General features: G+C 43.0%; 2 protein-coding genes across 5 annotated transcripts in view; one reads left to right on the top strand and one right to left on the bottom strand.

The window, feature by feature from the left end:
- MFSD11 (major facilitator superfamily domain containing 11) overlaps positions 1–10,406 on the bottom strand; it is a 28,354-nt gene extending 17,948 nt beyond the window's left edge. Inside the window, exons 1-8 of the mRNA XM_014482282.2 lie at positions 9,946–10,406; positions 9,493–9,666; positions 8,936–8,991; positions 6,745–6,852; positions 6,099–6,178; positions 5,894–5,990; positions 2,314–2,372; positions 1,636–1,780 (exon numbers count right to left, since the gene is read on the bottom strand). Coding sequence (XP_014337768.1) covers positions 1,636–1,780; positions 2,314–2,372; positions 5,894–5,990; positions 6,099–6,178; positions 6,745–6,852; positions 8,936–8,991; positions 9,493–9,588 — 641 coding nt within the window. The 5' untranslated portion in view covers positions 9,589–9,666; positions 9,946–10,406. The remainder of the gene's footprint in view (positions 1–1,635; positions 1,781–2,313; positions 2,373–5,893; positions 5,991–6,098; positions 6,179–6,744; positions 6,853–8,935; positions 8,992–9,492; positions 9,667–9,945) is intronic.
- A 185-nt stretch (positions 10,407–10,591) lies between these two features.
- Positions 10,592–13,808, top strand: SRSF2 (serine and arginine rich splicing factor 2). 4 transcript variants are annotated; one of them, XR_011467885.1, is made up of 5 exons: positions 10,592–11,165; positions 11,404–11,714; positions 11,990–12,093; positions 12,726–12,833; positions 13,351–13,808. XR_011467885.1 is itself a non-coding variant. In XM_070389134.1 (3 exons), the coding sequence occupies exons 1-2, from the start codon at positions 10,804–10,806 to the stop codon at positions 11,705–11,707; spliced, it is 666 nt and encodes a 221-aa protein (XP_070245235.1). In that variant the 5' UTR covers positions 10,593–10,803; the 3' UTR covers positions 11,708–11,714; positions 12,726–13,808. The 4 variants fall into 4 exon arrangements, 1 of the variants encoding a protein (XP_070245235.1); XR_011467883.1 differs by having other exon boundaries at positions 12,726–13,808; XR_011467884.1 differs by lacking the exon at positions 11,990–12,093 and having other exon boundaries at positions 10,593–11,165.
- The last annotated feature ends 130 nt before the right edge of the window (positions 13,809–13,938 follow it).

Genomic DNA, 13,938 nt, shown 5'->3' with positions numbered 1-13,938 from the left:
AGCCCCTAACATTTGCTGAATGAATGTTGAATTTTTGTTAAGTTTGTGTCATTCATCTTTGGAGACCACTTCTCCAATATCCATTGGTTTATGCTTTTAAAAATATGTGATATATATACATATGTATATTCATATAAACACCTCTCTTTTGCCTGGAACAGTGCAAATTCTGAATGGTTAATGATCCTGTGACTGGAGAATTTTATGCCCTTTTGGGGGTTTAAAAAGGCAGCACAGAAAGTTCAATGCAAAATTTTTAACAACAGATAAAATTCTGTAAGGCAAGCTTCACAATTTATCAATTCACATAGCACAAGAGTGGTAAAGACTTCTTATTCCCCTTTCTTCAAATCTAGATGACGACCTGCAGAGAAATCACCTGCAAGGTTTTAGACAGTTTCACTTACAACTTAAACAGGCCCCTGCTTTCAGTGGCAGGACCTGGGAAAGGGGCAGAAGGCGCCACGTCTGGCCTTGAAGATGGCAACCATCAGCCGCTGAAGCAGCCCAAGAACCAGGCCGAGAGGATGGATGAGGAAGATAAGACATTCAACCAAAAACGGAAAGAAGAGGTCTCGGGGAATGGCTCCCTGGCCACAAGTGGAATTAAGAAATCTATTAAAAAGCAAAGCTATTCCTTGTGCCTGAGGAAATAAAGGCCCTTAATTCCATTCCTGTCTAAACATCTGGATTTCCAGCTATAACATCTGTTGCCACCTATAGCTAGAATGAAGTATTGTTTTAGAGCCTGCTATACATTTAAAAATAAACTTTTGTAAAAAAAAGAAAAAGTAATAATAAATGGGACTTCCCTGGTGGTCCAGTGGCCAAGACTCCATGCCCCCAGTGCAAAGGGCCTGGGTTCAATCCCTGGTCAGGAAACTAGATCCCACATGCCACAACTAAAGAACCTAAAAAATCTTGCATGCCACAACTAAAAATCCCTGCATGCTGCAACTAAAAATCCTGCATGCCGCAGCTAAGATTTCACATACTGCAACTAAGACCCAGCAGAGCCAAATACATAAGAAATATGCTCAAGGTTATTCACAACTTTTAGAAAAACAGGACTAGGAACTTATTTCCCTGCAGGGATTATGTCAGTGGAAACTACCATCACAGGTTAGTGCAAAATCCAGAGCGTGGGTGTAACCACGGCTAATCTATGACGACTGCTGGTGGCCTTGCCACTCACTTGTACCACATGATCAGAAAATTTTAAGCCTGGATCCAAGAAAGTGACTGAGGACTATTTTCTATTTAACTTTATGAGCCTATATCCTCAAACATTAAAACACAGAAGATGTCTGCTGAACCGAAGGAGGAAATTGAGGCCCAGAGAAAGTCAGGGGAACATTGCTACTGTCCAGGGTCATACAGGAAGTGACCTGGGATGAGACTAAAATCCCTCCACAAACCTTTTAGCTACCTCCCCCACCTCTGTCTATCTTCCTTTCCCTTCTTCCTCCCTGACAGCTCCTCTTTATCTTCTTTCTCTGCTTATTTGCTTTAAAACTTTCCCCTCATGTCTGCCCAATACTGGATATCAGTTAGGCCTATAACAGGTTTGTAATTTCTAGACTGTATCTATTCAAAATATAGCTTAAAATAAAAGGAATGTTTCCAATTTCTTACTCGTTGATGTCCAAGTCCTGGTCATCAGAAGATTCATCTTCTCCCAGGACATTTTCAGAATCTGGTTTCCGAATGAGAAAGAAAAGTACTGTTCCCACAAGGCTGATCACCGTTAGGGCGATAAACACTGTTCTTCGGTCACTCTCTAGGGAGAAAAACGAAGATGAAAGTAGATAGCACTAGCCACACAAACAATTCCAGAGTCAGTATCATGTTCAGTATTTTGTTTATAACTATTTACATACTTTATCACTAATTTTATTTTACTGCATCAGTAAAAACCTAGGACAAAGAGATAAATAGGATACATCCACCTGTCTTTCAGTTAGAGAAATACTAATAAGCCAAAAGAAAAACAGCATAAGAACTTAATCATATTCTTTTAATCAGAGTATAGACAAAACAAGTGAATTAAAAATTCTTTTGACAACTGATTAGTCTACCCACACATGCACAACCTTCTCCCACACTTTGAGATCCTACTTGAAGTGCAGTCATAAGCTGTAAATCCTAGTATAATAATATAATCCAAGGGAAGATATTAAAAGCAAAAATCTGAGAGGACTTAAGAGTACCAACGTTCACTAGAACAATCTGAACCAAGCATACTGGGAATTTTCATGGAACTGCTATTTCGCTTTGAACGTATCTGAATAAAGCACAGTGAATAAAACAAACCTGATATCTGAGTTTTCCCTTGCCAAGCAAAATATATGTAGAGATTTCCAAAGAACAAGCTGGGGGAAGAAAAGGAGGGAGAGGATGTTGGGAAGTTATTTTCATATTTATGGGCTTTAAAATAATTTTTCCATTCCTTGTTAAAAAAAAAAAAAAGAGAGAGAGGCCTACATAACGAAGTTATCTACCTGCCCTAAGTCATTTAAAAGTATCGACTTCACCCTCTTTCTGAAAAACTCAACTGACCGAGGGAACTCAGTCTCCTTCCATTGTGACAGCAACCTGATTCAGAACCGGCTTCCAAAGACCTGACTCACTTTGAAACATGTGATGTACTGGAGTCTGAAAATGACACCCAGAAAACAAGTTTACTCTACCTCTAAAATTCTGTATTTTAAAGAACTGGTGAAAAGATCAATGATTTAGTTATCTGCATCTAATCAAATACTTTATTTAGCACTTTCCTAGGGAAAAAAATCAGAGTGGTAAAGAATCTACCTGCCAATGGAGGAGACACAGATTCTATCCCTGGGTCGGGAAGATCCCCTGGAAAAGGAAATGGCAACCCACTCCTTTGTTGTATTCTTACCTGGGAAATCCCATGGACAGATGAGACTGGCAGGGCTACATTCCTTGGGGTCACAAGAGTCAGACAGGACTGAGTGACTAAACAGCAACAGGGAAGAAATCATTCACTTACACTCCAGTTTCTTAACATACAACCCTTAAAACGATATTCGTATTTGTTAAGCCTTCAGTTCAGTTTAGTCGCTCAGTTGTGTCCAGCTCTTTGCAACTCCATGGACTGCAGCATGCCAAGCTTCCCTGTCCATCACCAACTCCTGGAGTTTACTCAAACTTCTGTCCATAGAGTTAGTGATACCTTTCAACCATCTCATCCTCTGTTGTTCCCTTCTCCTCCTGCCTTCGATCTTTCCCATCACCAACTCCTGGAGTTTACTCAAACTTCTGTCCATAGAGTTAGTGATACCTTTCAACCATCTCATCCTCTGTTGTTCCCTTCTCCTCCTGCCTTCGATCTTTCCCAGTGAGTCAGTTCTTTGCATCAGGTGACCAAAGTATTGGAGTTTCAGCTTCAGCATCAGTCCTTCCAATGAATATTCAGGACTGATTTTCTTTAGGATGGACTGGTAGGCTCTCCTTGCAGTCCAAGGGGCTCTCAAGAGTCTTCTCCACAGTTCAAAAGTATCAATTCTTTGAACTTCTACACCATTCAAAAGCATCAATTCTTCAGCGCTCAGCTTTCTTTATGGTCTAACTCTCACATTGATGCATGACTACTAGAAAAACCATAGCTTTGACTAGACGGACCTTCATTGGCAAAGTAATGTCTCTGCTTTTTAATATGCTGTCTAGATTGGTCACAGCTTTTCCTCCAAGGAGCAAGCATCTTTTCATTTCATGGCTTCAGTCACCATCTGCAGTGATTTTGGAGACCAAAAAATAAAGTTTCTGATTCCACTGTTTCCCCATCTATTTGCCATGAAGTGATGGAACTGAATGCCATGATCTTAGTTTTCTGAATGTTGAGTTTTAAGCCAACTTTTTCACTTTGCTCTTTCACTTTCATCAAGAGGCTCTTCAGTTCTTCTTCGCTTTCTGCCATAAAGGTGGTGTCATCTACATATCTGAGGTTACTGATATTTCTCCCAGCAATCTTGATTCCAGCTTGTGCTTCATCCAGTCCAGGATTTCTCTGCATATAAGTTAAATAAGCAGGGTGACAGTATGCAGCCTTGACGTACTCCTTTCCTGATTTGGAACCAGTCTGTTGTTCCATGTCCAGTTCTAACTGTTGCTTCTTGACCTGCATACAGATTTCTCAAGAGGCAGGTCAGGTGGTCTAGTATTTCCATCTCATTAAGAATTTTCCAGTTTGTTGTGATCCACACAAAAGCTTTGGCATAGTCAATAAAGCAGTAGTAGATGTTTTTCTGGAACTCTCTTGCTTTTTTGATGATCCAACAGATGCTGGCAATTTGATCTCTGGTTTCTCTGCCTTTTCTAAATCCAGCTTGAACATCTGGGAGTTCATGGTTCATGTACTGTTGAAGCCTGGCTTGGAGAATTTTGAGCATTACTTTGCTAGTGTGTGAGATGGGTGCTGGTAATGTTTCCTAAAGCCCACCTGACTTTATATTCCACGATGTCTGGCTCTAGGTGAATGATCACACCATTGTCATTATCTGGGTCATGAAGATCTTTTTTGTATTGTTCTTCTGTATATTCTTGCCACCTCTTCTTAATATCTTCTGCTTCTGTTAGGTCCATACCATTTCTGTCCTTTATTGTGCCCATCTCTGCAAAGATATGTTCCCTTGGTACCTCTAATTTTCTAGTCGTTCCCATTCCATTGTTTTCCTCTATTTCTTTGCACTGATCACTGAGGAAGGCTTTCTTATCTCTCCTTGATATTCTTTGGAACTTGCATTCAAATGGCCGTGTCTTTCCTTTTCTCCTTTGCCTTTAGCTTCCCTTCCTTTCTCAGCTATTTGTAAGACCTCCTGAGACAACCATTTTGCCTCTTTGCATTTCTTTTTTTGGTTAAGCCTTACCAAAGCCAAAATTTTAGGCATTTAGGATATGAGGGTAAATCCTCAGGACAGATTCCATGATAGCATGTATGCCTGTTGTTGCTTTTTACTGTGGAAATATATAACATGCTGTATCCTTCAGTGTCCATAGAGTTAGTCTCTGTTTGAAAATTTAATTGTTAACAGTTGTCAAGTAGCATAACTGGGTGGGAAGGACATGGCCTTTGGAATCCACATGATTGGATAAGTTACTTAACTTTTAGTTAAGCTTTTGTTATCTAATCTGTAGAATGGAGATAATGCCTTCTTATCACAGGAGACTGTAACTATTATTGAGATTAAAGAGCCCAGTAGTATGTACGGTGAAGAAGATCGCTCAGTCGTGTCCAACTCTTTGCGACCCCATGGACTGTAGCCTACCAGGCTCCTTGTCCATGGGATTTTCCAGGCAATATTACTAGAGTGGATTGCCATTTCCTTCTCCAGGGAACTTCCCAACCCAGGGATTGAACCCAGGTCTCCCACATTGTAGACAGACGCTTAACCGTCTGAGCCACCAGGGAAGTCCAGAAGTATATAAGGTATGTACAAAGTATGCATGCCTGCAAGTCACTTCAGTCCTATCTGACTCTTTGTGACCCTGTGGACTGTGGCCTGTCAGGTTCCCCTGTCCACTGGTATTCTCCAGGCAAGAATACTGGAGTGGGCGTCATACACTTGTTCCACAGGATTGAACCCAATCTGCATTGGCAGGCGGTTTCTTTACCACTGAGCCACCTAAAGTATAGCAGATGCTATATACATTATGGTTAATATTATTTTCCATTTGCTAATCATAAATTTCAATGAGGTAGATCCATGGATCTTTAAGTAATCCCATAAAATTTTAAATCTCTATGACATGTACCTAGGAACTTAACTCATGTAAAAAGAAGATCTGAGTTCTCAAAACAATCGGGATCTAAAAAAATGGTCTGACCAAAGAAAAAAAAATTATAGGAAAGATGGAGCCATAAAATTATTACCTAAATTGTAAGAGTGCCCAGAAAATTCCACTGTTTCTCCCAATAGTGTGCTCATCTGAATTTATCGTCAGGCAGTTTCCTTGTGCTGTCCAAAGTACTAAAATTCAAATCAAAAGTTTATCAAGGGAATGAAAGCATTTAGCTTTATATATTAAACATATAAACAATACTCTTAGACTCAGAAAATAGAAATCAAAATGCTTACCAGCAGCAGCAATTCCAATGAAAACAGAGGCTGTGTAGAAGGACCACGGGAAAGGCTGGATAAAAACGGCAATGTACATGCTAAAATATAACAGGTCAACGTATTACAGTCAAACAATACCTGAAACAGAATGTCAATTATGCCTTCTAGGAATCAATTCTGAGGGATCTCTTCTTTCAAAATTCAAGCTGTAAAGGGCTTCTCCAGTGTTGGAAAAAAGAGGACAAGTGTCATTTCTTAACTTACTATTTCAAATTTGTGAACTCAGGCATTGAATAAAGGTTTGCAACTGGCCTTCGCCAAAAAGCTCAGCACACAGTGGGACTACAGTTCTGTAGCCCAGAAGAAATTTAATTCCCATTAATCTACTTGACACAAAATAAGATTATTACCTGAGTTCTTTTCAAGCCTATAGAAAGAGATTTTTGTATATTATATATATTAGTCGAAAAAGAAAAGCAAATATACACAAATCCCATCACTTTAAAACAACAGTACCGCTAAGCATCAAGTAGAGAGCCAAACCTCTAAAACACTACCTATAATCTATTCCAACCAAGTCAGCAAGTTCAAAGCACAAGTTTACTATGTGCTTGAAAGAAGCTGAAGGCATTCTAATTAAATGAAAGAAAATGGGATTACTTACCTGTAAAATAAACCACTAGCAAACATAGAGAGTTGAGGTCCTACAATGGCAACCACTGATGGTGTAATCAAATTTGAAGCAGAGAACACTCCATAAATAATTGCCATGCTGCACACGTAACACACAAAAGGGAAAAAAACAAAACTCTTGAAACACTGTCTCAAAGCTCAATTTTTTTCAAACCTAATTAGAGTCTACAGTTTGTTTGTTTTTTGTTTTTGCAATAACCACTCAGTCTTTAGTCAGAATTTATAACTACATCCTTACATTAAATGTCACATTAAAGTTTTCACTTGTTTAAAATACTGAAGTCCTGTCAAATGAAAATAATTAGTCTGCCTTGGACAATATGGTTTTTAATATACCAGTGAATTATTATAGCAGCTAACACACCCCATGAAGAACATATTATTTTTTATGGAAAAGAGAAGTGAAATACAGAGGGGTCAAGTAACTTGTCAAAACTGCAGCTGGACAGCTAGTCAATGGTGGAACCAGAATCTCATCCCTGGGAATCTGATTCCAGAGGCCCTTATCAACCAGTCTGCCCTACAGATTTAGCTGACAACTCCTGGCAGTGGCATGAAATCTCACTGCTATAAATAATCATGTAGCTATAACTTGTTTAAACCAGAATTCATTTAACTCAACGTAATGGCTCACTCTTGAGAGTCCCTTGGACTGTAAGCGGATCCAACCAGTCCATCCTAAAGGAGATCAGTCCTGAGTGTTCATTGGTAGGACTGATGCTGAAGCTGAAACTCCAATATGTTGGCCACCTGATGTGAAGACCTGACTCATTTGAAAAGACCCTGATGCTGGGAAAGATTGAGGGCAGAAGAAGGGGATGACAGAGGATGAGATGGTTGGATGGCATCACCGACTCAATGCACATGGGTTTGGGTGGACTCTGAGAGGTGGTGATGGACAGGGAGGCCTGGCGTGCTACGCTTCAGTTCAGTCACTCAGTCGTGTCCGACTCTCTGCAACCCCATGAATCCCACCACACCAGGCCTCTCTGTTCATCACCAACTCCCGGAGTTCACTCAAACTCATGTCCATCAAGTTGGTAATGCCATCCAGCCATCTCATCCTCTGTCGTCCCCTTCTCCTCCTGCCCCCAATCCCTCCCAGCATCAGTGTCTTTTCCAATGAGTCAACTCTTCACGTGAGGTGGCCAAAGTACTGGAGTTTCAGCTTTAGCATCATTCCTTCCAATGAAATCCCAGGTCTGATCTCCTTTAGAATGCACTGGTTGGATCTCCTTGCAGTCCAAGGGACTCTCAAGAGTCTTCTCCGACACCACAGTTCAAAAGCATCAATTCTTTGGTGCTCAGCTTTCTTCACAGTCCAACTCTCACATCTATACATGACCACTGGAAAAATCATAGCCTTGACTAGACGGACCTTTGTTGGTAAAGTAATGTCTCTGCTTTTGAATATGCTATCTAGGTTGGTCATAACTTTTCTTCCAAGGAGTAAGCGTCTTTAGTCACTTAGAAAAATGGACCTTAACATTCTTATACTCTCAAGTATTATACATAAGATCAGGTTTAGGTTAGATAACAAAGAACCAAATAAGAAGAGTTGGGGAGGGTGGGAGGAGGAGCTGACCACAATCTAACATTTAACCATAGAGAAATTAAGAAATCTGTTTGTGTTTATACTGAGTTACAGTCCCAACTTCAATCACAATGTACTAGTGACCTATGAAGAGCCTTTCACTTCATTTTCTCCACCTGTAAAATTGCTACTAAACACCTTAACTGAAATCTAAAAGCTCCTGATGACAGTATATTAATAATTATGAAATTAGAAAAACAGGAAGACCAACAAATATTTCAAGAGTCTTATAAAACATCCTATTTAGGATTGGGAAGATGTAATTATGACAATACCTGAGTGCTTATTAAATGCCAGCCACTCTGCTAAGTGCTTTACACACATTAACCTAAGCAAGGAAGCTGATCACATAGAAGCAATTTCCTAAAATACCACAGCAATTAAGTTTTGAACCTCATTGTCTAATTCTACTCGAAAACTAAACTCATCATCTTTACCACATTATGTTCCCCTAAACAGTCTAGATACAGAGAAGAAAAAACAATCCAATCACAGTATCTTACGTTGTCCGTGACTTTTAAGCAACTTGTAGGATATACAAAGTAGAACCAATCATACAGTACAATACCTGGTATATCCACTGCCGTGAAAATCTGTACTATTTAGGCTCCTGATGACAGTTTGCTGTGTGGAAAATAAAACTAATCAATGAAAACGTTTTGTAATCTCCCTCCCCCTCAGAAAATCTGTCTCCAAGTAGTGAGAATAAAGTAAAAATTCAAGATGCTGGATACTTAATACAGAAATCCCAACAGGAGAGAAGGGAAAGGACTACAGAACGGAAGGCAAACCAATGGCAGGCAGGTCAGGTGGGGAGGGCTGAAGATCATCTATAACTAGGCTTTACGTTTATTCCCTAAACTGTCCAAGTACTAATATAGTCCTTAATACAGATAACAAATAAATAGGTCAACATATAAACTCCAAATCAGATCAGAGAAATAAATGACCCCACTAAGAGATGTCTGACACATGAAATCAAATCTTATCATGGAAAACGAGGAAGTGTTAGGTGACAAAATAAAAGGTGCAACTTAAGTGTACTATTAGACATAACATGATCATTTTTGGAATGCATTATGACAAGCACTGCAAAGGAGGGAGAGAGAACAAAGTCCAACTCACCGCTACATTTCCACAAGTTTGAAAGGCGGTGAAGATAAACATAAAGGCAATTCCTAAAATAATGATGTTGAAAAGCTTTTTAGATTCCGGGGACATTTTGGTTCAACTCTGCTGGAGGTCAGCAGTAGCTCAGGGCAGTCACTCAGCTCTCCTCCAGGCGAACCCACTGCAATCCTGGGAGAAGAAATGAGATGGTGAGAGGAGGCAGATCCAGGAGCAGGGCAGCCAAGCTGTCAACTTCCAGGTCTTGGAGTAGAATCCGGGGCTTAGGGTGAAGTTCTCCCCACAGGCTTAGCTAGGACCTTCCTAGCACACGATTTGAGTAGGGAAGGACCCAACACCCTGAGAAGAGCAAAGAACGTTGCTGCTCCAAGTTGAGGAGCCAAGAGAGAATCAGGAGTCAAGGGCGAGATGCAGCAGCCGGTACGGCCCCGCCGCCTTGCCCTGACTCACCTCAGGTCAGGCGACCCAGTCACCTGACCGCAGCCGAGACGCCGGCCGCTGGGCTCGCTGGGAATTGTAGTCCAGGGCGGCCGGGGAAGCGCAAGTTCGCGGCTAGGGCTCCCGCATCCGCTCGGAGGGAGCAGGGAGGACCTCGAAGGCTCCGGAAAGGCGGGGGCTAAAAAGTGGAACCCAGCGAAGGAGTCAGGAATTGAGGAAGGAAGCCTGTAGGCCGCGAAGCCGGTCTGAGGAGACAGAAACACAGAGGGGCAAGGTGAAGGAATACCCCTTGAACAGAGAAGGCGGAGGTTCCAGCAGAAAAGCTGCGAGATTAGAAAGTGGCACGAAAAGAAGGCGGAGCCCAGCAGGGGAGCCCCTCCCTTTCCTCCTGTCACAACGGGCCTCGCAGCCGGAAGGAGCGTTTCGCGGGCTTTCCAACTGTCGGCCAATCCCGCTCCCCCTCCCAGCAGCAGTGACTCCGCGCTTTTCGACCCGCCCGCCTACTCTGCGCAAGCGCGCCGGACAGGGGCGGGGCGCGCGGCAGGGACGTTGAGAGGCGGGGTGAGATGAGCCAATCAGAAGATTCATTTCCGGGTGGCGCGGGCGCCATTTTGTGAGGAGGGATATAAACGGGCGCTGCAGCCACCGCCGGCCCAGTTGCTTCTCTGGTGGAGTCGGTTGGGCCCTTCTCTTGTGGACTTTTCCAGTTCGGCCTTTCGAAACGTCTGCACGCGGAAACCAACCGCCAGGAAAGAGGCGCGGCGTCGAGCCGAGCTAACCTGAGGAAACCGCTGCCGCTGCAGCCGAGCGCGTGGGCCAGCCGGGGCATTAGTTCGTCTGCGCGCAGCCCCGGCCCGACTTTCCAGAGCCATGAGTTACGGTCGCCCGCCTCCCGATGTGGAGGGCATGACCTCTCTCAAGGTGGATAACCTAACCTACCGCACCTCACCCGACACCCTGAGGCGCGTGTTCGAGAAGTACGGGCGCGTCGGCGATGTGTACATCCCGCGGGACCGCTACACCAAGGAGTCCCGCGGCTTCGCCTTCGTCCGCTTCCACGACAAGCGCGACGCCGAGGACGCCATGGATGCCATGGACGGAGCCGTACTGGACGGCCGCGAGCTGCGGGTGCAGATGGCGCGCTACGGCCGCCCCCCGGATTCGCACCATAGCCGCCGGGGCCCCCCGCCCCGCAGGTACGGGGGCGGCGGCTACGGACGTCGGAGCCGCAGGTAAGCAGGCGGGAGTCGCGGCCGGGGCTCCGGGAGGGCCTGGCTGCATCACAAAGGCCTACGGGGACACGTGGTGGCGGTCGGGCCGAGTCGGCGGGGCGCGGGAGGGCGGGGACCCGGCCTCGCGACCAGGGAAATGGCGTCTGGGCGTCTGGCGGCGAGATAATGGCGGCCTGGGCGGGCGGGAGCACGCGGGCGGGGCCGCCGAACCCTGACGCGCCGCTGTCCCTGTCCGCAGCCCTAGGCGGCGTCGCCGCAGCAGATCCCGGAGTCGGAGCCGGTCCAGGTCCCGGAGTCGATCTCGCTACAGCCGCTCCAAGTCCCGGTCCCGCACTCGCTCAAGATCGCGATCCACCTCCAAGTCCAGATCGGCGCGAAGATCCAAGTCCAAGTCCTCGTCGGTCTCCAGATCTCGCTCGCGGTCCAGATCCAGGTCTAGGTCCAGAAGTCCTCCACCCGTGTCCAAGAGGGAATCCAAGTCCAGGTCGCGATCCAAGAGTCCTCCCAAGTCTCCGGAAGAGGAAGGAGCGGTGTCCTCTTAAGCAAATGGTAAGGTTCGCGCGACTCCGAGACTTCACGGCCCGAATTCAGAAATGGGGTTTGGAGTAGTTGTTTTGTTCCGTATTAACATAAAAATGGCTCCTGATGTTAGGAGTACTGCTCTGAGCTAACTCAGCTTTGGGAGTTATACTGAAGAGGGGTCTGCAGAAAGGATGTGTATAAAGCTTAGATAATGGCTGTTTCATGAACTGTTTTGAGACCTATTAATGAAAATGACTATTTCTTGCTGTTTTTATCCAACGTCTGCATTTTCCCCTTTAAAGCTGCGGTCTCCTGTTTGATAAAAGAATATTGGCCAGTATTGCAGATTTTAACTGATTTGGCTGATCCTCCAGGGACCAGTTTCTGTGGGCGTGTATTGGAGCAGGTTTGTCTTTAAATGTTAAAGATGCACTATCCTCTTAGAGAAAACAATCAGTTCAACTATTGTTGTACTGACTGGGACTTCATATTCTAATGGATGTGGCAAACGAATTGCGAAAAAGAAGCAATGAACTTTTGGAATCAAAAGTTTACAGGTATTGATTGCACTGGGTGGGGAAAGGATAGTGTGTCTTTAACTCTCAAATTGTTTGGTCCTATTTTTTAAAAGGAAAGGGCCCTAAGTAGCTCAGATGTTAAAGCATTCTAAAATGCCAATGGTTTCATTTGAAAACTAAAAACTTAAAATATACTGACTAATTGTTTTGTTTGGATACAGCCCAACCCTCCCCCCCTCCTTTTTTTTTTTTTTTTTCTTTTTTTTTCCCCCCTTACCATTTTTCACCTTGGTCATTTGGCCAAGAATACATAAGCTAAACACACGTTTTTAGTGCTGATGGTAACCTTTGTGAAATTTTCCTAATTGGGCCTTTAAAAAATGGATAATGGCTGGTTGGAACCTTTCTGTAACCTACTGGTTTCACCAGATCCTTAGTAAGTACTGAAATTGAAACCATGTGCACTTTTGGTGATTTTGTTAATGGAAGGTAAACTGAGCTTGTTTCTTTTCAAACCTAGATGTGTCGACAAGCAACATAAAGGAGGACTTGGGGGAAAGGACCACTTACTCGGTAGTACTCAGTCCATCAGAAGAGTCCTTGGAACAAGCAACTGGCTATTGAAAAGGTTATTTTGTAACATTTTGTCTAACTTTTTACTTGTTTTAAGCTTTGCCTCAGGTGGCAAACTCATTTTATGTGCCATTTTTTTGCTGTTATTCAAATTTCTTGTAATTTAGTAAGGTGAACGACTTCAGATTTCATTATTGACTTGGATATTTGAGGTAAATTTTCCTTTTTGTTTATATAGTGCTGACTTTTTTTGTTTGGAATTAAACAGATTGGTAACCTAATTTGTGGCCTCCTGACTTTTAAGGAAACGTGTGCAGCCATTACACACAGCCTAAAGCTGTCAAGAGATTGACTCAACATTGCCTTCCTACCTTAAAATTAAAAACCTACAAAAGTTGGTGTAAATTTATTTGTATATGTTATTTACCTTCAGGTCTAAATGGTAAACAGAACCCAAATTTGTATAAAGACTTTTCAGGTGAAAAGACTTGATTTTTATTTTTTTTTTTTTGGGAAGGATTGTTTACCAAACACAATTCTAATCTCTTCTCTTATGTATTTTTGTGCACTAGGCGCAGTTGTGTAGCAGTTGAGTAATGCTGGTTAGCTGTTAAGGTGGCGTGTTGCAGTGCAGAGTGCTTGGCTGTTTCCTGTTTTCTCCTGATTGCTCCTGTGTAAAGATGCCTTGTCGTGCAGAAACAAATGGCTGTCCAGTTTATTAAAATGCCTGACAACTGCACTTCCAGTCACCCGGGCCTTGCATATAAATAATGGAGCATACAGTGAGCACATCTAGCGATGATAAATACACCTTTTTTTTTTTCTTCCTCTTCCCCCCCAAAATGGTAAATCTGATCATCTTCATGTACGAACTTAAAATATGGAAAATGTTAAGGAAGCAAACAAATGGTTTGTAATTTTGTAAGTACTTATAACATGGTGTATCTTTTTGCTCATGAATATTCTGTACTATAGCCATTGTTTCTGTAGTTTAATTAAAACGTTTTCTTGGTGTTAGCTTTTCTCAGAATATGTGTTGGTCTTTTTTCCCTTCTCATTTATTTGAAAGACCTGTGCAATTATCTTGTGAATGTTACTGACTGTATAGAATGAAAGTGAATGTTTGGTAGTTGACTTTTTTTACCCCCTAAGTTAAAAAG

This window comes from Bos mutus, chromosome 19, assembly GCF_027580195.1.
Source record: "Bos mutus isolate GX-2022 chromosome 19, NWIPB_WYAK_1.1, whole genome shotgun sequence".
NCBI lineage: Eukaryota > Metazoa > Chordata > Mammalia > Artiodactyla > Bovidae > Bos > Bos mutus.
Note: the sequence above shows the minus strand (reverse complement) of the source record. Positions and strands in the feature narration are given on the sequence as shown.